We start from the raw sequence: 20,537 nt of genomic DNA, 5'->3' as shown, positions 1-20,537 counted from the left end.
TTGCCGCATGGGTTTTGACTTTTGAACAAGTTCCTATCTGGATGGACTGAATTCAAATTCTCTTTTTCACGTGTTACAAAACATTAATTGGAAGATGAGTGGTTCTGGACAGACCGTCCTCTTGAACCGCTCCAAAACCAGAAAAAGAGTTGAAAAGTGGGTCCCACCCAGCCAGGAATAACAGAGGTCCGTTTAAGGTTGGTTTGTGTATATGCTGTTTATAGGTAGTTTGATTTATGCAGTTTATCTAGAATGTTTGTTGTAAGGTGTACTTCTAAGTTTGATCTGAATTTGGTGCACAGTCTGAAGAGTACTCGACATATATTTTACGTTCGCTTTCGAGCTAGAGATAAAGACTAACATTGACAGTACCCAATTAACGGTAATCAAAAACATTTAAAACTTGTTCCCCTTTAAAACAGCTTCAAATCTTTGATTACCCTGAAGATTTGGATGCTTGCATGGAAGTTAAGTTTAACCATCCATCCTTTTTCTTCTTCACTCCAATGGCAGCTTCAATACCGTCGTTCTGCTCTGATTCGTCCCCATCCTCCTGTGACTTGCGCTTCTCCTTTTTCTTCCTCTCAGTTTCCACACTCTCCTCTGAAGCTCCATCTCCAATATCCATGTTAGTTTTCTCTCCATCTGCAAATTCGTTGCAAATAAGTGAGGAACAAACAAGAGTACAAGACCACTAGAGAGGACGATATCGAGTAACCAGTACTATCTCACGGTGTAATGAAACAAGACCGCCTAAGTAAATAGCAAACGAAGGAGTTAACAGATTCTTACGACTCACTAACTAGGCTTATGACTGCATCAGGTGCATCTTTTTCGGCCATCTACAAATGGTAGTAGTAGATAGGCTAATAACGAATCTTCACAATTTCTTTAAATACGCAACTGACAAGAACTGGCACTATCTGTTTTCAATCAATGAAATAGGGATCTTTCAACAATTAAAGACTGCCAACTTTTGCATAAGGCACTTGAACCTCACTAGCAAATTCACTAGGAGTTTGCAGAGTATCTCACATACTAGTATATCATCACCAGCTAGAATCCATGATTACAACTAATATTTCCGATTAGAGAAAAGTTTAATTTGTTACCGCCACTGATTTGATGAAAAACCAATTCTTTCTCCACTCCTGATTCTGACATGTCTGTTGTCTTCTTCTCATCGCCTAAGATTGAAACAGTCCCCTCGTTCGGTTCACCATCTTCATCATCCGTGGATAAATAAAAACATTCACCCGCATAATCATCATAACCATCCCCATAAACTGCATCCATAAACAAAAGTAACATATCAATTAGTGTCTGATTATTATTTAGGTTAAAATTCAAATAAAAACCCCTGATTCCATAAATAAGTTAAACCAACACATGAATACCGATCAATCAATCAGTTATTACGTATCTATAGAAAGATAAATAATTTCGGAATTTATTTTCCAACTGTAATTGGGCAGACGAGTTATCTTTCATCCCACAAGCCTCCATCACGCTCGACCCTATTTCGTACGCTACATGAGTGCACTTGAATCTGATGCAGAGTTTATGGATGTCGTATCACCTCAGGAAATTCGCCCTGTGTTTGATTCGCTAGGCTAGTTTTTCCACAGGGTTCAGTCCAAGCCAACAAGATGAACAGAAACAAAAGAAAATTATGACTCCAATGATAATTATTAGCTATTTAGCTGAATGATAACATTTGTGTTACGGCTTTCAGTTGTTGTAAGCAGTATCAATTACTGGACATGTTTACTAGTTATTACTTCTGCTTTGAGCATCCACTGCATTCATTGCACCAAAATCTGGCACGATTTGTCAGCTTCTAGAGCATCTCAACATTAGGATTTTGCTAATCCAAGGACAAACCATATCAGCAGCCTTTAGTTTATCAGTGGCGACCTAAAATGCCCCTCTGCTGTGTATGCAAAAACAAAGAATCATGGGTTTCATCAGAGTTTCGTCTCTCAGAAATTTTTAGAAGATCTTCACCAAGTTCTGGATTAACTTCTATCTTTGAATGTGGACAAACATAAGTTTCATCTGCTACTGGTTTGCGTCTACGAGTTGTAGGCAGCCTTTGCACATGTTGTTGAATGAATGGACGGAATTTGTTCTTTAATGGCTTCATCTTTGTGTAGAACCTTCACTTCAACGGAAGTTTCAATACCGTCCTTCTGCTCTAATTTGACCCCATGCTCTTCGGTCAATTCAAAAGATAGTCTGACTAACAAAACCCTAATACTAAACCACATACAGTGCTTGCCAAAACACCTCTAACTTGCCAACAAAAAAGATACTACTAAGATTTTTATGATAAACTTACTTGAACATCATTTTTGCTTATAGAATCCTTTTTCTTCTTCACTTCAATAGCAATTTCCATACCGCTGTTCTGCTCTGATTCGACCCCATCCTCCTGAGACTTGCGCTTCTCCTTTTTCTTCCTCTCAGTTGCCATATTCTCCTCTAAAGCTTTATCTTCGATATCCATGTTAGTTTTCTCTCCATCTGAAAATTTGCTTCAAATAAGCGAGGAACAAACAACACTACAAGACCACTACAGAGGACGATATCGAGTAACCAGCATTATCTCACAATGTTATGAAGCCGAAGCAAATAGCAAACTAAGGAACTGACAAAGCCAACGTTCTCTTACGACTCACTAACTAATGACTGCATGGAGCATCTCACACACTGTATATCATCACCAGCTAGAATCCATGACTACAACTAACAATTAGAGAAAAGTTTAACTTTTTACCACCACTAAGATGATGAGAACTCAATTCTTTCTCCATTCTTGTTCCTGACATGTCTGGCTTTTTCTTCTCATCCCCTAAGATTCTGGCATCGTTGGGAATAGTCCCCTCACCCTCGTCATCATCCGTGGATAAATAAAAACATTCACCCTCATAATCATCGTAACCATCCCCATAAACTGCATCCATAAGCAAAAGTAAGTGTCTGATTATTACCAAAACTAGCAGTAGCAAGTATTTGATTAGGTTAAAATTTAAATAAAAACCCTAATTCCGTAAATAAGTTAAACCAACACACATGAATACCAAATTTAATAAAAAGTGTAGAAAAATTGGAATACATTTCAAGAAATTGGAAGAAAAGAAGGAATAAAAAAATGGTCGCGGAAAATACTAGTATTCAGTGAAAATGAAAGAATTTTGTTGCAAGTAGGAGATTGTTTGGGAATATAATTGTGTGAAAGGATGGAAAAATTCTTACCTATTGAATCATCATAGACATCTTCATCACCAGAACGATAATTATCTACAAAATCCTGGAGATCCATGCTGAGGGAGGGAGATTCAAAACGAATGGCTCACAGTAATAATATATGAGCAAAGCAAAAGATAAAAAAAAAAAAAAAAAAGCGATCGGTCAAATTTTTTATCGATCGGTAAAAAAGTTAATGGGGCGAGATAGGCTCGAACTCTCGACCTCAGGATCACTCTATATAGCTATGAGACCCACGCGCTAGCCAACTGCGCCACCGCCCCATATTGACCATTTGTTAAGGGACTTAAATCAGTTCGGGCAAAGTTGGCATATAGTTCATTGGTGGCAAGTGGCAACTAACAAATCTTACGGACTGCAATTTCATGTCCATAAATAGTATAATACCATGATATGTGCATAATATTGCCATATTTCGTCGGGGTGCCTGTTGAAATATATTCCCCATATACAAGATATCCAGGTAACCGTACGTGAAGAGAAGATACCGAGATGTCCGTGTAATGTCCATGAAGAGAAGATATTAGAAGATAATTACAGATTACAAGATCAAAATTATTAAATGTAATATTTATATTTTCCTAAATATTTACCTAGTCAAGATATTTTAGTTAAGGTATTATCTTCTTAGGTTTAGTCATATCACACTATAAATAAGAGCGTGAATGTAAATGTAAAGTTATCCCAGTATAATCAGTCTGGAGATCAATATTATTCACCCTACGGGGTTGCTTGTGGACGTAGGTCGAGTTGACCGAACCACGTTAAAATCTCTGTCTCACTTCATTTCTGTTTGATCTATGATCTCTCGATACTCATAGTTTATTATGGTATCAGAGCGGGGAGATCCGCTCAGATTGCTTCCGCTTTCTAATATTTTTTTTCAATCTTTTTCATCTGTTTTACTTGGACTAATCTTCAATATTAGTCTATATTTCTATGGATGATTATATTTATTGCGTACAACAGAGTTATCATTGAATAACTCTTCTGAATCAGCGATTCTCTCATCATCATGAGTTTCGTTTTTTCATTATGACTATGGGTATATTTCATTAGTTAATACTTATTCTTTTCTTAAGCCATCAACAGTAAAGCATCGATAGTATTCACGACTTGGCATATAGGATTTGTGGGTCTAGTTCCTTTTGATGTTGTGTTATTCGCGGCTTTCGAGTCTATGCTCTACACATAGATATAGCTTCTTGGTTCGTTTTTTCCAAGCAGATTCCAGTCAATTTGAAAAATGGATATTTTCTATATTTTCAGAAATCGATTATGTATCGAATTTCCGTAGTCAAAGCCAGTGATTCCTCAATATCAGTAATCCAGTTGTCAAACTGATTTTGATTCAAACTGGTATACATATTCATTTCGGATATCACGGAAGTTTATTTAGTTCCTTGAACTACGTATACAAGTCATTTTGTTCCGAAAATATCTCCATTTTCGGAAATCTTGTCAAATTCTGGTAATCCATTTATTTGAAAATATTTTCCATATTTTCTATTTTTATGAGAATATATTCTCTCCTTTCATAGTTTTGGATGCTAAACTTGCATGGATATCTTCAATTACACCAATCTAAATCATAACCAGATTTTATTCATTTAGGCCAATTGAATAAATTCTTCTTATACATGGTTTGTCGATATAGTTGTAAAGATATTCCATGAATATTTTGTTACCATCGTTCAAGGCAGGATTATTTCAATTTATTAATATCTTTTTGATTTTGAGAAAAATCATTATAATGATCTAATATATCTACATTTAGATCATTATCCAGGATCTCCAAGGTCTTGTTGATGCATCTTGCTCTGATCTTATGAGCCAATATTCTTTAAATAGTTGTTGATCATTATACTACCAACTAAATCAACCTTGCATCTGAATGAAAGATATACGTGTTATCAAATCTCCATATTTTCCCTAAGAATCTTCTGTTAGTTTTTTTTGTGGTGATCAAATACTTCACAAAATATTTTCCAATTATTTTTGGAAATATCAATATATTTATGCCATGTTCATCCGGCACATTCATGATCAAATCAAATGGTCTTCACTTATTTTCGCTTTGTGTTGTCATCACAGTAGGTCATGCATTTGTAATCGCATTGATACACTTTCCGCTCATTGCAGTGAACCTTTTGCTAAGTCTATCAAAGATATATTTTTTTATATTTTTTTTTTGAGAATTTCATCTTATCAGCTCAAGTCAAATCGAGCTTTCTTTCTTCTCTATCTGAACAGTCTTTTGTTCCTTAATCAAATCAATCCAACGAAAATATTTTTCTCTCAAATATTTCCCTATATCTTTACTGTGTTTATCAAAGGTGTATCATTTTAATTTCGAAAATACCTCCTATATTGAATTAAACAACAACTCCCTTTTGTTGTTATCTCAATCTAATATTCATTGCTATTGGTTCATTATGATTTCCCTGCATCAGCAATTTCATTATGAGATCCGCTCAATTGCTTCCGCTTTCTATTTATTGGGTTATCATTTTCATCCATTTCTTTGGACTAGATTTTTTAAATAGTCTGTTTTTCTTTTCTTTTTTTTCTCAATGGATGACTATTAATTTTAAATTTTCATTTAGAGTTATCATCAAAAAAAAAAAAGCTCTTCTCGGTTACTTTCTTTGTGATATTTATTCACTTGCTCGGCCAACAGTCCGCTTATATCAAAATATTATCTTTCTCAGCAAAAGATTGTGTTTCCCATCTTTATCAACTGCTGTATTTGTTACGGGTCAGAAGTTGTTTTCTTTTATGCTCTTACCCAATATCTTAAGGGTTTATTCATTAAATCACAACCCATTCATCATGGTTTTCATGGATATCTTTTGCTATCAATTTTCACTAAGAAAAATTCTCTTTAATGATCAACTATATCTTCTTTCAGGTCTTTATCCAGGATCTTATTATTCACATATTGCTTGGACTTTATGAGCTAAATAATTAGTTGATCATTTTACTGTCAACACAGTATAATCATTTTTCTTCAATGACTTCTATTGAACTAATATTTCTTTTATCAACATAGTTATCGTGTTTATTCTTGGCGGACTCTGCGAAAATCACGAAGATAAAGTTATGTTTGTTCTTCACTGCAGGATCGTTTTCTGCTATCAATGTTCCTTAACTTTAGCAAGATTTTCTTTGCTAATGTTAATGATATTATTTCCTTCTGGAATTTGAAAATGGTTGCCAATTTTCGTTTTGGTAATTGTACTGGTTCTGAATCTAGTTTAAACCAAACTATGAAGATCTTTTTATATCCAAAAATAATTTTCATATAAAATATTCATATCATCAAACTCGTTTTGATATCTTGTTTCATTTTGTTGGTGTGGCGTAGATCCATCTCCATCTCCCTCAACAAAATATCTATCAACATTTCTTGCCATTGTTCACCGCAAGATTTTCTTTTTATCTCTCAAAAGTCAAAAGTCAAAACTAAACTCTCTGCTATTATTTGACATCTGCAGTTATCACTATTAATACTGCTATAATTGGTATTCTCCTACCAATTGATCAAATATATGTGTTTGCATTGACATTGATCGTCTATGCCATCTGAAAGGTCGAGTTTGCTCACGTAAATCGACTTTCCATTCATTACATCTCTATAAATCATCTGATCATCAAAGATGATTTATTATTAATCGCCTATCTAAAGTCTATCATTTGAGAACATCTTGAGTTTCTCAAATGTACGACTACCTAAAGTCTGTTAAGGTGAAAGAAAAACTCATATCGCTTTCTTCAACATACTCCTTAGTGGTCCTTCACCTTGCTGCATCTTTGGTTTAAGAAAATATGTCACAAGATTTTTTATGCGTCTCCAATCAAGATCGGTTCATCTTAGCTTCCGAATCTTTCCAAATGCGTTATTTTACCATCTTTTGTTCACTTTATAGGAGTCTCTTCGAAGTCCATTAATGTTTCTCAACATGGACTCAACATGAATTTCTCGTATGGTTAGTAATTAAAAATCAAGTCCACTGGCCAATCAAAACAATTCTTCGTAAAAGACCTACATATATACTCTGCAGTTATCATTTTGCTGCTTCTGCTATCGCGGCTTTCCTTTATTCAACTATCGTGGTCTGTCATCGTAGATCAAATACCATGGTAAACAATCAAAGTTCAAGCTACAAGACATTTTATTGAGATGGTTCAAGTTAAACACTTCAAAACATTTCCGTGTTTAACTTGAGGAGGGGTGTTGAAATATATTCCCCATATACAAGATATCAAGGTAACCGTACGTGAAGAGAAGATACCGAGGTGTCCGTGCAATGTCCATGAAGAGAAGATATTAGAAGATAATTACAGATTATAAGATCAAAATTATTAAATGTAATCTTTATATTTTCCTAAGTATTTACCTAGTCAAGATATTTTAGTTAAGGTATTATCTTCTTAGGCTTAGTCATATCACACTATAAATAAGAGCGTGAATGTAAATGTAAAGTTATCCCAGTATAATCAGTCTGGAGATCAATATTATTCACCCTACGGGGTTGCTTGTGGACGTAGGTCGAGTTGACCGAACCACGTTAAAATCTATGTCTCACTTCATTTCTGTTTGATATATGATCCCTCGATACTCATAATTTATTAGTGCCTTATGTTGAACAGCTGGTAACGCGATTCATAAGTCAGGATAAAAATATTTCCTTTTAGAAAAAGAAAAAACAATAAAGAAAATTTTGATCACGTATATATAAACTGGAGTGAACCGGCGAAACAAGGATCAGTTATTCACCGCCAAGTTCCAAAACAATTCTCGGCCTCAACCATTGGTATGAATATTCATTTTTATTAAAAGAATTTTCAATTATCATCATGCATGTTCCATAACTAGGGTTTGTGTTCTTTTTCTTTTGCAGACTGGATCAACAATGTCAACTTCTGGAGTTTCATTTGGGAAAGACGGAGAACAGCTAATTTTCGATCTAAAAGAACAGCTACAAGACATGCAGAACCAAATACAAATTTTCAACCAAAAAGATGGTCCACAAATTTCCGAAAACGAACGTATAAATATCTTGCTTAACAAGCAACGGATGATGCATGAACGTGTGAAGAAATTCTGCTACGAACAACTAGAGCTACGAATTCAACTCATACAAGAAGAAGAACAAGTACAACTGCCACAAGAACTCGTACAACGGATGATGCATGAAAGTGTGGAGAAATTGCCCATGGAACAACTAGGGCTAGGAAGTTTAATGCAACTCATACAAGAACGAGAACAAGTACTGCAGCTGCCACAAGAACTCGCAAAATTGAGGATCAGCCAATAGCTGGATCAACCCATGTACCATAGCTGGATGATCTCTCTAAAGTCTAATCCTTCTTCCCCTATGAAATAAGGCTGAAGGTGCTTACATATGTTTTCATTACTTATCTTCAAGACTTCAATTATTATGTTTCTAGTTAGCTTCAGTATGGTACACTTATAGAGCTTATGCAGTTCAGTGAATGATGTTTCTGGTTTAACTTCGTAACGTTTACCGGGACTTATTTATATCCATTTATATTCTCTATAAATGAAATGCACGTTTTTTCATTTAAAGGGGTATTAATTCTTGGTTATAGTTTTCCTTTCAAGTAATTAATTTTGTTTTATTCAAGGTGTATAAAAAGGAGCATGTCTTACTAGACCAACATATCTCAAAATTATTTTCATTTAACTTTAAACCAAATGAATCAACAAACTAGTAAAAATGTTGTTCGACAGATCTCAAAATGCACCATCAAACCTCACCAAGTCTTAGAAGAATCAAAAAAAACACACTATTTAACTCCATGGGATCTACCCCTTTTCAATTTACATTACATTCAAATCGGTCTTCTTTATCGGAAACCCGCACCTACAGTAGAAGATCCAAACCCAACCATAACCTTCATCGATCAGCTTAAACATTCCATGTCTATCACATTAACTCATTTCTACCCTCTATCAGGGCGTATGGTGACTAAACAGCAAGACAATCCACCATTTTATGGGATTTACGTAGACTGCACCAATGACTCCGTAGGAGCTGAGTTCATTCATGCTGCTGTAGACATAAGTATGATGGATATTCTTACTCCAGTATATGTACCCCGGATCATCCAATCATTTTTTTCTCTTGAGGGAGCAAATTGCCATGATGGACACACCGAGCCTTTGTTAGGGATACAGGTGACAGAGTTATTGGATGGTATTTTTGTGGGTTGCAGTTTTAGCCATGTTATAGGTGATGGGACTTCTTTCTGGAAATTCTTCAATGCGCTCGCAGAAACCAATAGGAAACTAAGAAAAGCAAGCAAAGAAGCAGGTGACCAACATATTGGGTGCGATATTTCTAGCCTACCAATAACTAAACGCTGGTTTATGGAAGATCCAATCCTCATTAACCTTCCATTCTCCCATCATAAAGAATTTATCGAACGATATGAACGACCACTTCTCAGAGAAAGAATGTTCCATTTCACTGAAGAATCATTGGCAAAACTCAAAGCTAAAGCCAATGAAGAATGTGGCATAAAATATACTGAAATTTCTTCTTTTCAAGCCTTGAGTGCTTTTGTATGGAGGTCAATGACAAGGGCACGCCATTTTACTTCTGATAGAAAAACAGAATGCAGGTTGGTAAGTGACAATAGATTGAGAATGAACCCACCTATTTCTGAGAACTACTTTGGTAATTGCGCTCGAACAGTTTGTGGGAGTACCACTGTTGGAGAGTTATTAGAGCATGGTATTGGATGGGCGGCCATGCTTTTGCACGAGGCTGTAATGGAGTATACCGATGAGAAAATCCGAGTATCGAGAGAGGAATGGATGAGGAAACCGTATATCCTCCAGATGGGGCCTTCACTAGATGCGGCTAGTGTAATGATGGGAGGTTCGCCTAAATTTGATGTTTATGGTTGTGATTTTGGACTGGGGACGGCAGTGGCTGCACGTAGTGGATCTGCTAATAAATTCGACGGGAAGGTGACAGCATACCGTGGTCTAACAGGGATAAGGAGTGTGATGCTTGAGATTTGCCTTCCGCATGAGTCAATGAGTGCGCTTGAATCTGATGCAGAGTTCATGGATGTTGTATCTCCTCATGAAATTCATTCCGAAATTCTAGGGGTGAACAACCGCCGGGATGGTCCGGTTTTGGGCAAAACCAAACACCAAACCGCACTTAGTCGACTTTGAAATTTCAATACTGTTCGAGGCAACCTTCCATATTTGTTGGTGCATAACCGGCCGAGTTGGTAACTGATTTGACCCGTCGGTTCTACCAAAATTATCAGTTGATCAGATCATTTTCATTATGGATTTATATAGAGTTTAAAAATATCAGATGATTCAGATCATATAAAATTATCAATAGGTCTTGTCCAAGTCAAGATGAATAAAAACAAGCAGAATTTTTTTTGTTTGGTTTTTGTACGTGTTCTTGGGTTCCTGAATCCTCATTGAATATTGGTCCAGACTCCAGTCTCCGGAATGAAAACGAGATAAATTGTTGAATCGGTTAACATATCTAGAATTATTCTCATTTGTTGAAGTGGCGCCAATGCGCCAAAGCAAGGTTTCCTTTGAGGAATTAGTTTAAAATACTGATGTGTAACAACAATGTTGATATGGCCGAGTTGGTCTAAGGCGCCAGCTTAAGGCGCTGGTCCGAAAGGGCGTGGGTTCAAATCCCACTGTCAACAGATAATGTTTTTTACCAAAATTTTCAGTTCGTGGTTCGTTCAAATGAGAATCAAACCATCCACAGTTCATCTTTTTACTTTTCAGTTCGTGGTTAAATGAGAACCAAACCTAGTGTAAGGAGGCAATTGACTCGCAGTAAAAGAGTGATTTTGACTCCTCCAAGTAACTTTTTTGCTTATGTGAATATTGTCCACCAATTTGTTTTACCAAACCTAAGGAGAAAGAAAATAGAAAATTCGTGTCATGTCGGACTTTATTTTCCAATTGAATGAATACCACAAAAGTTGGCCAATTTTTTTTTGGTTAAATTCTTTAGTTATCATCACCGATAATACTTTCTTCCAGCTCTAAACTGAAACACAAAGTAGTCCCTTTGGCTCAAGCGAGGAAATTGGTTTCAAGTTTCAACACTGGAAGTGTGCTGCTTTCAGCTTTGAGCATCTCCCTTCAGTGATATTGGAAATGTGCTCTCATGTCATCCCCATTTTGTCATGTACAGAAGTTTTCTGAAATAAATTTGATCCTGTGAATCCAAATGTCATAGAAAACAAAAACAGAGATTCTGCCAGCCAGCTTAAACACAGAGAATAAACAAATTTGTCTCTTTATTAAACAAAATCCTTGTTTCTTAATAGTAAAATAACAGCGTGCCAAGGAAAGTACTGGCCTATGTCTATTACATTAGTCAGGAAAGTACTGGCCTATGTCTATTTCATAACGACATTCAGCATATAAAAGAGAAGATCAGTTTGACAGTCAGGAAGACAACTTTGATCCCACTCCACCTTTTCTGATTCTGCCAGTTTATGTTGGTTACCAAAAATGAACACGTTACCTACTAAAAAAGCTGTTCGACAAATCTCAAAATGCACCATCAAACCACACCAAGTCTTAGAAGAATCAAAGCAACCACACTACTTGACTCCATGGGATCTACCCCTACTCAATTTACATTACATTCAAGACGGTCTTCTCTTTCGGAAACCTGCACCTTCAATAGAAGATCCAAACCCAACCGTAACCTTCATCGATCAACTTAAACATTCTCTGTCTATGACCTTAACTCATTTCTACCCTCTATCGGGTCGTATGGTGACTAAACAGCAAGACAATCCACCATTTTATGGGATTTACGTAGACTGCAGCGATGACTCTGTAGGAGCGGAGTTCATTCATGCTGCTGCAGACATAAGTATGATGGATATTCTTACCCCAACCGATGTACCCAGAATTGTTCAATCATTCTTTGCTCTTGAGGGAGCCAATTGCCATGACGGACACACCAAGCCTTTGTTAGTGGTACAGGTTACAGAGTTACTGGACGGCATTTTTGTGGGTTGCAGTTTTAACCATGTTATAGGTGATGGGACTTCTTTCTGGAAATTCTTCAATGCGTTTGCAGATATCACTAGGAAACTAAGAAAAGCTAGCAAAGAAGCAGGTGATCAACATATTGAGTGCAATATTTCTCGTCTGCCGATAACTAAACGCTGGTTTATGCAAGATCCAACCCTCATCAACCTTCCATTCTCTCATCATAAAGAATTCATTGAACGATATAAAAGACCACTTCTCATAGAGAGAATGTTTCATTTCACTGAAGAATCATTGGCGAAACTCAAAGCTCAAGCCAATGAAGAATGCGACACAAAACATACTCAAATCTCTTTTTTTCAAGCCTTAAGTGCTCTAGTATGGAGGTCAATAACAAGAGCACGCCATTTTACTTCCGATAAAAAAACAGGCTGCAGGTTGGCAATTGACAATAGATTGAGATTGAACCCACCTCTTTCTGAGAACTACTTTGGTAATTGTGTTCAATCAGTTTGTGGGACTACAACTGCTGGGGAGCTATTAGAGCATGGTATTGGATGTGCGGCCTTGCTTTTGCACAAGGCTGTAAAGGAACACACCAACGAGAAAATCCAGGGATCGAGAGATGAATGGATGAGGAAACCATATATACTTAAGATGGGGCCTTTATTAGATGATGCTAGTGTACTGATGGGAAATTCACCTAGATTTGACATTTATGGTTGTGATTTTGGGCTGGGAGTGGCAGTGGCTGCACGTTGTGGATTTGCTAATAAATTTGATGGGAAAGTGACATCATACCGTGGTCTAACAGGGATAGGGAGTGTGATGCTTGAGGTTTGCCTTCCACCTGAATCAATGAGTGCACTTGAATCTGATGCAGAGTTTATGGATGCTGTATCTCCTCATGAAATTCATTCTGTACATCTTGCCTATGTTTAATTAGCCTTGCTAGTTTTTCCACTGGGTTCTGTCCAACAAGATGAATAAAAACAAATAAAATTACTAAAATTTCCAGTAAGTATTATTCAGCTGAATAAAAACGTTTATGTTACAAAATAGTTTGGTACAAATCTTAACTTTGGCCCGCAGTGAAAGTGCTAAATATAACTAAAGCTAAGAGTCAAATCATTATGCAAAATTTGCCATTTTATTCTGGTGATAGTCAAATTCAACCAGCGTAGTTGTTTGAAACCACGCCTAGTACTAGGCTCACTATTAAAATGAACAAGCTTATATGGCGTGTTAAAAATAGAGCCTGGTAAACATTAAAATGGCCAAGGCTTACTATTAAACTGTGCCTAGTTGCATCAGGCTTGGTTAACAAGAGAGCCTGGTAAACACAATTTACACTTGGCCACTTGGGGTGTTAAAAAGGGAGCCTAAATTTAGCCTCTTTCTATTTTAGCATTTTCAGTTTTTTTGCATTTCATGCTATGGATACTCTCAAGCATCTAAAAGATTAGAAAGCATTTCATCTTGCTAGGAAATATTAGTACACTACTATTACAAAATTCAAGGGCAAACCTGTCCAGTAGCTTTTATTGGATTGAACACTTTCTCAGTACTTGCGGCTTCTCTAGTCAAATCCCTAGACTCATTATAGTCCATCCATATTTTCCAGGTGACAATCCACTGATGTTTGCTTCGATTCTTGCTAATTCCATGCTCACTTGGGCCACGCGTACCACACCAAAAATATCTCAACCATTAAACTCAGCAACAGTAGCTGAAACTAAGAAAGTCTGCAACCAGAGCAAAAACAGAACAATGTGAGCATTTATTAAACATTTTAGAACTAGAAGTCAAGTCAAGTAGTAGTATATTCAGGTGTTACTAGTATCTTGCACTACTACCAATAGTAAAAAAGCAAATGGAAAGTGATATCCTGAACTCTTGTCTCCTGCTTTCTATTCTCGGGGAAGAACCCACATGCATTTGCAACATATCCCACCAGAAAAATGTTGCGCGCTTTTCTCATGCTTCAGGGTAATGCAAATGTTTTTCTTCCACTAGTACTATAGATCCAGCTATCCACATACTATCACCCTCCATCAATTCTCATAAGATAAACCTTCAGGCTAGAGACAGATGGTGAAAACCAGTGCTAAATGCAGTTGATATGAGCCTATAAATTAAGACAGCACACGGTCAAATGCAATGGTGCAATTTGTGCGTGTCTTTAATCTGTTTAATCATCATCACTAAATTGAGCGAGATGACTATCCTCGCTGTAAATTCAAATGTTAGATATAAAGAGGTTTCTTTGCTTTACCAAATTCTTTAGTGGCAACATTTATCCATTTCATATATAAATCCGAATCTAAACTTCCAATGCTTCTGATGGAACTCGTCCAATCAAGCTTTTGAAAATGCTGCCAAGCAAAGCTCTTCAAAATAGAAATAAATTCTAGATACTCAAAAAGCTGTTTACACTGGACATAAAGATAACTGTTTCAATCATGTTTCATGACCGAAATGGCGCCATAACTAAGCACTTCAAACAAATTGAAACATGCATTTTTTTTTCGCGATTGCAACAGAGAAAATAAAAACATTTTTATAATAAACTTACTTAATCATCAGTTTTGCTTATGGAATCCTTTTTCTTCTCCACTTGAATGGCAATTTCGATACCGTCCTTCTGCTCTGATTCAACCCCATCCTCCTGTAACTTGCGCTTCTCCTTTTTCTTTCCCTCAGTTGCCTTATTATCCTCTGAAGCGCCACCTTCGATATCCATTTTAACTTTTTCTTCATCTGCAAAATCATTACAAATAAGTGAGGGACAAACCAGACTATTTAAAAAAGGGCATCGACCAACCAGTATTATTTCATAATGTTATTAAACAGGAATACCTAAGTAAATAGAAAATAAAGGAATTAACAGACTCTAACAACTCTCTAACTAGACTTGTGACTGCAACTGCATCATTGTTCTTCCTCGGCCATCTAAGATGGTAATCTTAGATAGATCCGCTAATAACAAAATCTTCTCAACTTCTTTACATACGCAAATTGATGAAAGTGAACAATATTTGTTTTCAATTAATGAAGTAGGGATCTTGTTCAATCAAGGATGGCAAACCTTTGAATAGGCACATAAACCTCACTAGCGACTTCATTAAGAGTTTGTTGAGTATCTCACAAACTATTAAATCATATGAACAAGTGAAAAGTTCAAATTGCTACCACCACTGTGATGACGTAAAATCACTTGTGAATCCATGCTTGTTCCTGACACAAAGAAATGGACTCTTACGACTCACTAACTATTTATAACTGCATTTGTTCCTCCTTCTCAACCATCTACATATGGGAGTACTAGATCCGCTAATAATAAATCTTCACAGATTCGTTATACATGCAAACTGCTGAGAATGGATTAGTTTTTGATCAGTGAAGTAAGGATCTTTTTCATTTACACATGGCCAACTTTTGCTTAGGCACCTAAACCTCATGACCAACTTCAATCAGAGTGCGCTGAGTATCTCAGAAACTAAAAAATCACAAGAATAAGAGAAAGTTCAAACTGTTACCACCAGTGTTCTGACAGATATTTGATTGTGTATCCAGACTTGCTCCTGACATGTCTAAATTTTTCTTCTCATCAGCTAAGATTTTGGCATCTTTCATAACACTCTCCACGGGCATCGTAGACATCTCGTCCTCGTCATCACTATAAAAATTTTCACCCTCATAATCAGCATAACCATCACAATAACCTGCATCCATAAACAAAATTAATCGATAAATTTGTGTTTGATTATTGTCAAAATTAGCAGCAGCAAGTTTATGATTAGGTTAAAATTTAAGAAAACGCTAACTTCATAAATAAGTATAAAGATATAGGGTTAATCCAGAGTTAGGTAATGGACAAGACAAACAGAGAATTAAGTATTTATCATTCTTACTTTGCATAATTGCGTCTAGATCGATGCCACGAGAATCTTCCCTCCATTGCCTTACATACTCATCCGCATCGAGAACCATTATTTTGATGAGAATCAGAAAACTGGAAAATGAATTATATTAAGAAATTAGAGAATGATGAACTATGGTTCAGATTTAGAAAGTCGGAATCAGGCGGATCGCCCTCTGGCTCTAATGCTGCTACTAGCCAGAGGTTGGTGCCCTAAATTTAAACTCCCTTCCCGAAAGTGTGTTTCCTATTTTTTGAACTTGTCTCTGAAAGGTATAATGGTGTGGTGCCTTCTCGGCTTCTTTGGCTTTATCAGAGCAAGAGCACTATCGTGGCCACAATCGGGCTATATTTCACTAATCGGTATGGTGTTCATCTTTTCTAACTGGGTTTGGCAGATAGGTTAGCCCTAAACTGTCGGAAGCTATCACATTAAAACAAACAAGAAAAAGAATGGACAACCGAAAGAAGAAAAAAAACTCACGAGACTACCCAAATTAATAAAGTATACCAAATAAAACGAAATAGGGTGTAACATCCAAAAACCAAAATGCTTACCAAATGAGTTTTGCCATACAGAGAATGGTGTTGTAAATGCATATATATAGTCAATAAGGTATCAATTTCATAACCTTCTGATTAAGTTATAGTCGTCAAGGTCGAAAATGCCAAATGTTGAAGATTAAAAGTTTTATACACAAGATCGTCACGATTATTGATAAAACAACATGATGACTAAATTAAAACCGGGACGGAGGAAGGTTGATTTTAGCTGTTATTGATCGTCATGATCGACATTGCACAAAGTGACGACCAGCACAAAGTTGTCAAAGTAGTTTCCCCAATCATACCGACTAATAGAAAAAATGTATACATAGAAATTATTTTATGGCGATTATTGGTCGCAACTTCAAGTTTTCAATACATGACGATCATAATTACAACAATACTAGTCGGCAAAGTATAGGAATGAATATTGCGATGACCATGTAAATGTTACTTTCAGAGATGAAAAGTCGTCAAGATACTCAACATAGGAAGATAATGTCCTATAGTTTATATGTTCTACTAGTCTATAGTTAAGATGACCAATAGGGGGTGCACAATCTACATCAAGTATCCAACATTTCACCACCACCACCACCACCACCCCACCCAAATGATTGAGGGTCCACATGCAGGGTAAGATATCTTGTGACATTTTTGCACCACTATTACAACGGTTTGCACGTAAACCAAAAGGGTGAATAAAAAACGTCTTACGCCAGCAGGGAGATCGAAAATTTCTCACTCCTCCTACTTCTAACCACCTTATGTAAATCCTCTGCACCTATGTGCACAAGTAAATAGATCGTATCATCAGGAATTATTTTTGGGGGCATGATTCCTAAAATAAAAAGCTTAATCCTTTAGGCTAAGATAAATTAACAAAAACAAAAATTAAGAGAGGGCTATCCATAAGGAAAAATAACAATCACTATAAGACCTCCTAGTGAAAAGAGTATGCAGTTTGCATGACAGACTGACTTCATCTGGGTAAGCCTATGGAAAGAGAAATATCTTAAACAACAACCAATTTTCCAAGGAACCGCCACCAACCCATCTTAATCCATATTACAATGAAAACAACTAACATCCCTCGTCCCTATATTTAAACATCTTACCTTCCCTAGTATCGAAAATGGTTCAGCAACTACTATCAAGGCTAACTAGATCCCGCAATTTACGAACCTTGATCCGGCATAATTCTACCATATGCAGACAGTAGAAAATACATACATAAATATTTTTTCTCATAATTGGATGCATGATACGCTAGCCATGTTAGAGCACTGCTCGGTCGAACTCGCAATCGTTTCTATTTAAAGCTTGTTTGTAAAGTTTAGTTGCCAAAACTATAAGTCTTGATTTCTAGTCTACTTTTAGCTAAGTCTCGGATTAGGATAGTAAGTGTAGTTGAGCTTTAGACTTCACGACGTTCATCGAATGAAGACGAAAAACTACTCAAGGGAACTTGTGGAACTTCATCAACAAAAGGTATGTGGAGACTTGAACTCATCTATCACTCAAAAGTCTATCTACTCTATCTCAATTATACACATTTAGTATTTCGAGCCGAGTTTATCTCGCTTATCTATTTATCGAAATATGTGTTGGTAAGCTTTCGCTTTAACCAAGTTCATATTTTATTCTTGACGAAAGTCAACAAATGATCATGTGAAAATCGCCTTGTATCATCTTACATGATTTGTGTGAGACAGTCATTTGATGTAGACTCATAATGTTTCGTATTAATAGTTTGTTTGAGACAGCTATTGTCGTCTTCCAAGAATGTTTTAATGGTTGAAATGAGGGTTTAGAACATGTAACCATGATTGGATATAAGCATAGTGTGTATTCACATTTGTGTAAAGTCCAAAACGGGGAAGCATGGTATGCGTACCCGTACGCGTACTGGTTGGTTGTTGGAAGTCCGAGAACTAAGTATGCGCATACTGGCGGAAGTTCAAGTTTTGTGAATTTCTGCTGGAATTTGAAAGTATAAGATGGTATGTGTACCCGTATGCGTACTGGCGTATCCAAACTCAGTCCTGCTACTTAGGTATGCGTACTCGTTTGCATACTTAAGTAGGTTATGTTCTAAAATCGGTTTGTTCATGAACTACCACATTTATATAATAAGGAATGCAATCTTTTGCAAACCATTCATGAAATGGTTCGAGTGAATCAAAATCGATTTTTCTTCAATTGTGTCTTGTATACTTCTATGAGAATATAATCAATTAAACAACTCTCTAACTAGTTTCATTTGAGTCATTTGAACTAGTTATGATAAAGATGATAAGGTTGATATGAAAGTGCTCATATGGCTAACCATTGATTAACTATAGTTGATCCAACTAAGTGTACACGTTTAGGTACGGTTACCTTTATCTAAATGATGGTACATTTTATTTTTGTGTAACAATATAAGTTCGATCTAACAATTGAAAGATATTAGATTGAATCTAATCAGGTTTTCATCTAATGGTGAATATTGAATACTTTGTGACCAAGGTAACATTGATTGCAAACCCTGATTTGAAGACTATATAAAGGAGAACTATAGCAACTGGGAAACATAATCCCACACCTCTTGTGTGATATAGTTGCGACTAGAGTCGATTCTCCTTTAACCTTAGGTTTTTCACGAAACCCTGTAGGTTAACGACTTAAAGACTTCATTGGGATTGTGAAGCCAGACCCAACTATTTCTCTATAGTTGCGTGTTCTGATCTTGTTGTTTTCTATCGTGATTGAGTACTATCTTCTTTAAGATTTACTCGAGATTTTTTCTCCGATAGGCAAAATTGAAAAGTAGTCACAAATGTCTTCGTCTCATCGTTTGTGATTCCACAATATCTTCTTTAATCAATTAAGATTGTTGTGAGGTGATTGATAATACTAGGCTGTTCTTCGGGATTACAAAGGGAATCAAGTAAGACTGTTGAGAGGTGATTGATTAATCTAGGATGTTCTTCGGGAATATAAGACCGGATTATCAATTGGTTCCTGTTCACCTTGATTTCAAATCATAAGATGGAACAATAACCTAGGGTTCTTCTGTGGGAGACAGATTTATCCTTTGATAGACTTTTTTGTGTGAGGCAGATTTGTTTATTATCAAGTCTGCGATTTTGGGTTGCAGCAACTCTTAGTTGTGGGTGAGATCAGCTAAGGGAATCAAGTGTGCAGTGTCCTGCTGGGATCAGAGGCGTAGGGAGTGCAATTGTACCTTGAATTAGTGGGAGACTGATTGGGGTTCAATTATAGTCCATTCCGAAGTTAGCTTGGAGTAGGATAGTGTCTGTAGCGGCTTAATACATTGTGTATTCAATCTGGACTAGGTCCTAGGGTTTTTCTGCATTTGCGGTTTCCTCGTTAACAAAATTCTGGTGTCTGTGTTATTTCTATTTCCGCATTATATTTGTTATATAATTGAAATAATACAGGTTGTGCGTTCGTGATCATCAATTGGAAATTCGACCTTTGGTTGTTGATTGGTATTGATTGATCCTTGGACATTGGTCTTTGGTACCGTCCAAGTATTCCTTGTGTTTGATACCGTCTAAGTATTTCTTGTGTTTGATTGATTCCTTGTGTTTGATCCTTGGACATTGGTCTTTGGTACCGTCCAAGTATTCCTTGTGTTTGATTTCTATTAGCTTGAGTAATATCTAAAACAAGAGAGAGATATTAACTCCTTGAGATACTTTTGTCTAGATTGAGTCTGACTGTCTAGTTGATTCTCTAGCAAAGTATTTCGGA

The 20,537-nt window shown here is 36.4% G+C and overlaps 4 protein-coding genes and 1 non-coding gene across 7 annotated transcripts; 3 read left to right on the top strand and 2 right to left on the bottom strand.

Annotated features, from left to right (window-relative positions):
* Positions 1 to 255: 255 nt before the first annotated feature.
* LOC113327752 (H/ACA ribonucleoprotein complex subunit 4-like) lies at positions 256 to 3,342 on the bottom strand. 3 transcript variants are annotated; one of them, XM_026574898.1, is made up of 6 exons: positions 3,259 to 3,342; positions 2,780 to 2,956; positions 2,342 to 2,526; positions 1,113 to 1,286; positions 793 to 923; positions 256 to 645 (listed from the first exon to the last, which is right to left on the bottom strand). In XM_026574898.1, exons 1-4 carry the CDS (start codon positions 3,323 to 3,325, stop codon positions 1,188 to 1,190), a joined length of 528 nt encoding a protein of 175 aa, XP_026430683.1. In that variant the 5' UTR covers positions 3,326 to 3,342; the 3' UTR covers positions 256 to 645; positions 793 to 923; positions 1,113 to 1,187. The 3 variants fall into 3 exon arrangements, with proteins under 3 accessions (XP_026430683.1, XP_026430678.1, XP_026430669.1); XM_026574893.1 differs by lacking the exon at positions 793 to 923; XM_026574884.1 differs by lacking the exons at positions 256 to 645; positions 793 to 923; positions 1,113 to 1,286 and adding an exon at positions 2,030 to 2,192.
* Positions 3,343 to 8,992: 5,650 nt separating this feature from the next.
* Positions 8,993 to 10,486, top strand: LOC113287915 (protein ENHANCED PSEUDOMONAS SUSCEPTIBILTY 1-like). The gene has a single exon (XM_026536824.1). It carries the CDS (start codon positions 8,993 to 8,995, stop codon positions 10,484 to 10,486), a length of 1,494 nt encoding a protein of 497 aa, XP_026392609.1.
* Positions 10,487 to 10,911: 425 nt separating this feature from the next.
* Positions 10,912 to 10,992, top strand: TRNAL-AAG. Its single transcript has one exon. It is a non-coding gene; the product is annotated as a tRNA-Leu (tRNA).
* A 338-nt stretch (positions 10,993 to 11,330) lies between these two features.
* On the top strand, positions 11,331 to 13,277 carry LOC113283487 (protein ENHANCED PSEUDOMONAS SUSCEPTIBILTY 1-like). The gene has a single exon (XM_026532764.1). The coding sequence runs from the start codon at positions 11,816 to 11,818 to the stop codon at positions 13,247 to 13,249; it is 1,434 nt and encodes a 477-aa protein (XP_026388549.1). The 5' UTR covers positions 11,331 to 11,815; the 3' UTR covers positions 13,250 to 13,277.
* On the bottom strand, positions 13,145 to 16,518 carry LOC113283492. The gene is made up of 5 exons (XM_026532770.1): positions 16,222 to 16,518; positions 15,847 to 16,032; positions 14,883 to 15,067; positions 13,835 to 14,052; positions 13,145 to 13,277 (listed from the first exon to the last, which is right to left on the bottom strand). The coding sequence occupies exons 1-3, from the start codon at positions 16,298 to 16,300 to the stop codon at positions 14,883 to 14,885; spliced, it is 450 nt and encodes a 149-aa protein (XP_026388555.1). The 5' UTR covers positions 16,301 to 16,518; the 3' UTR covers positions 13,145 to 13,277; positions 13,835 to 14,052.
* Positions 16,519 to 20,537: the final 4,019 nt, after the last annotated feature.

This window comes from Papaver somniferum, chromosome 1, assembly GCF_003573695.1.
Source record: "Papaver somniferum cultivar HN1 chromosome 1, ASM357369v1, whole genome shotgun sequence".
Classification (NCBI taxonomy): Eukaryota; Viridiplantae; Streptophyta; class Magnoliopsida; order Ranunculales; family Papaveraceae; genus Papaver; species Papaver somniferum.
Note: the sequence above shows the minus strand (reverse complement) of the source record. Positions and strands in the feature narration are given on the sequence as shown.

Coding starts and splice junctions, on each gene's coding strand:
- LOC113287915 (XM_026536824.1), top strand. CDS start 8,993: ATGAATCAACAAACTAGTAAAAATGTTGTTCGACAGATCTCAAAATGC.
- LOC113283487 (XM_026532764.1), top strand. CDS start 11,816: ATGAACACGTTACCTACTAAAAAAGCTGTTCGACAAATCTCAAAATGC.
- LOC113283492 (XM_026532770.1), bottom strand. CDS start 16,300: ATGGTTCTCGATGCGGATGAGTATGTAAGGCAATGGAGGGAAGATTCT. Junction 16,033..16,221: donor TCTAGACGCAATTATGCAAA/GTAAGAATGATA, acceptor TTATGGATGCAG/GTTATTGTGATGGTTATGCT. Junction 15,068..15,846: donor TATCTGTCAGAACACTGGTG/GTAACAGTTTGA, acceptor ATGATTTTGCAG/ATGAAGAAAAAGTTAAAATG.
- LOC113327752 (XM_026574884.1), bottom strand. CDS start 3,325: ATGGATCTCCAGGATTTTGTAGATAATTATCGTTCTGGTGATGAAGAT. Junction 2,957..3,258: donor TGTCTATGATGATTCAATAG/GTAAGAATTTTT, acceptor TTATGGATGCAG/TTTATGGGGATGGTTACGAT. Junction 2,527..2,779: donor TTCTCATCATCTTAGTGGTG/GTAAAAAGTTAA, acceptor GCAAATTTTCAG/ATGGAGAGAAAACTAACATG.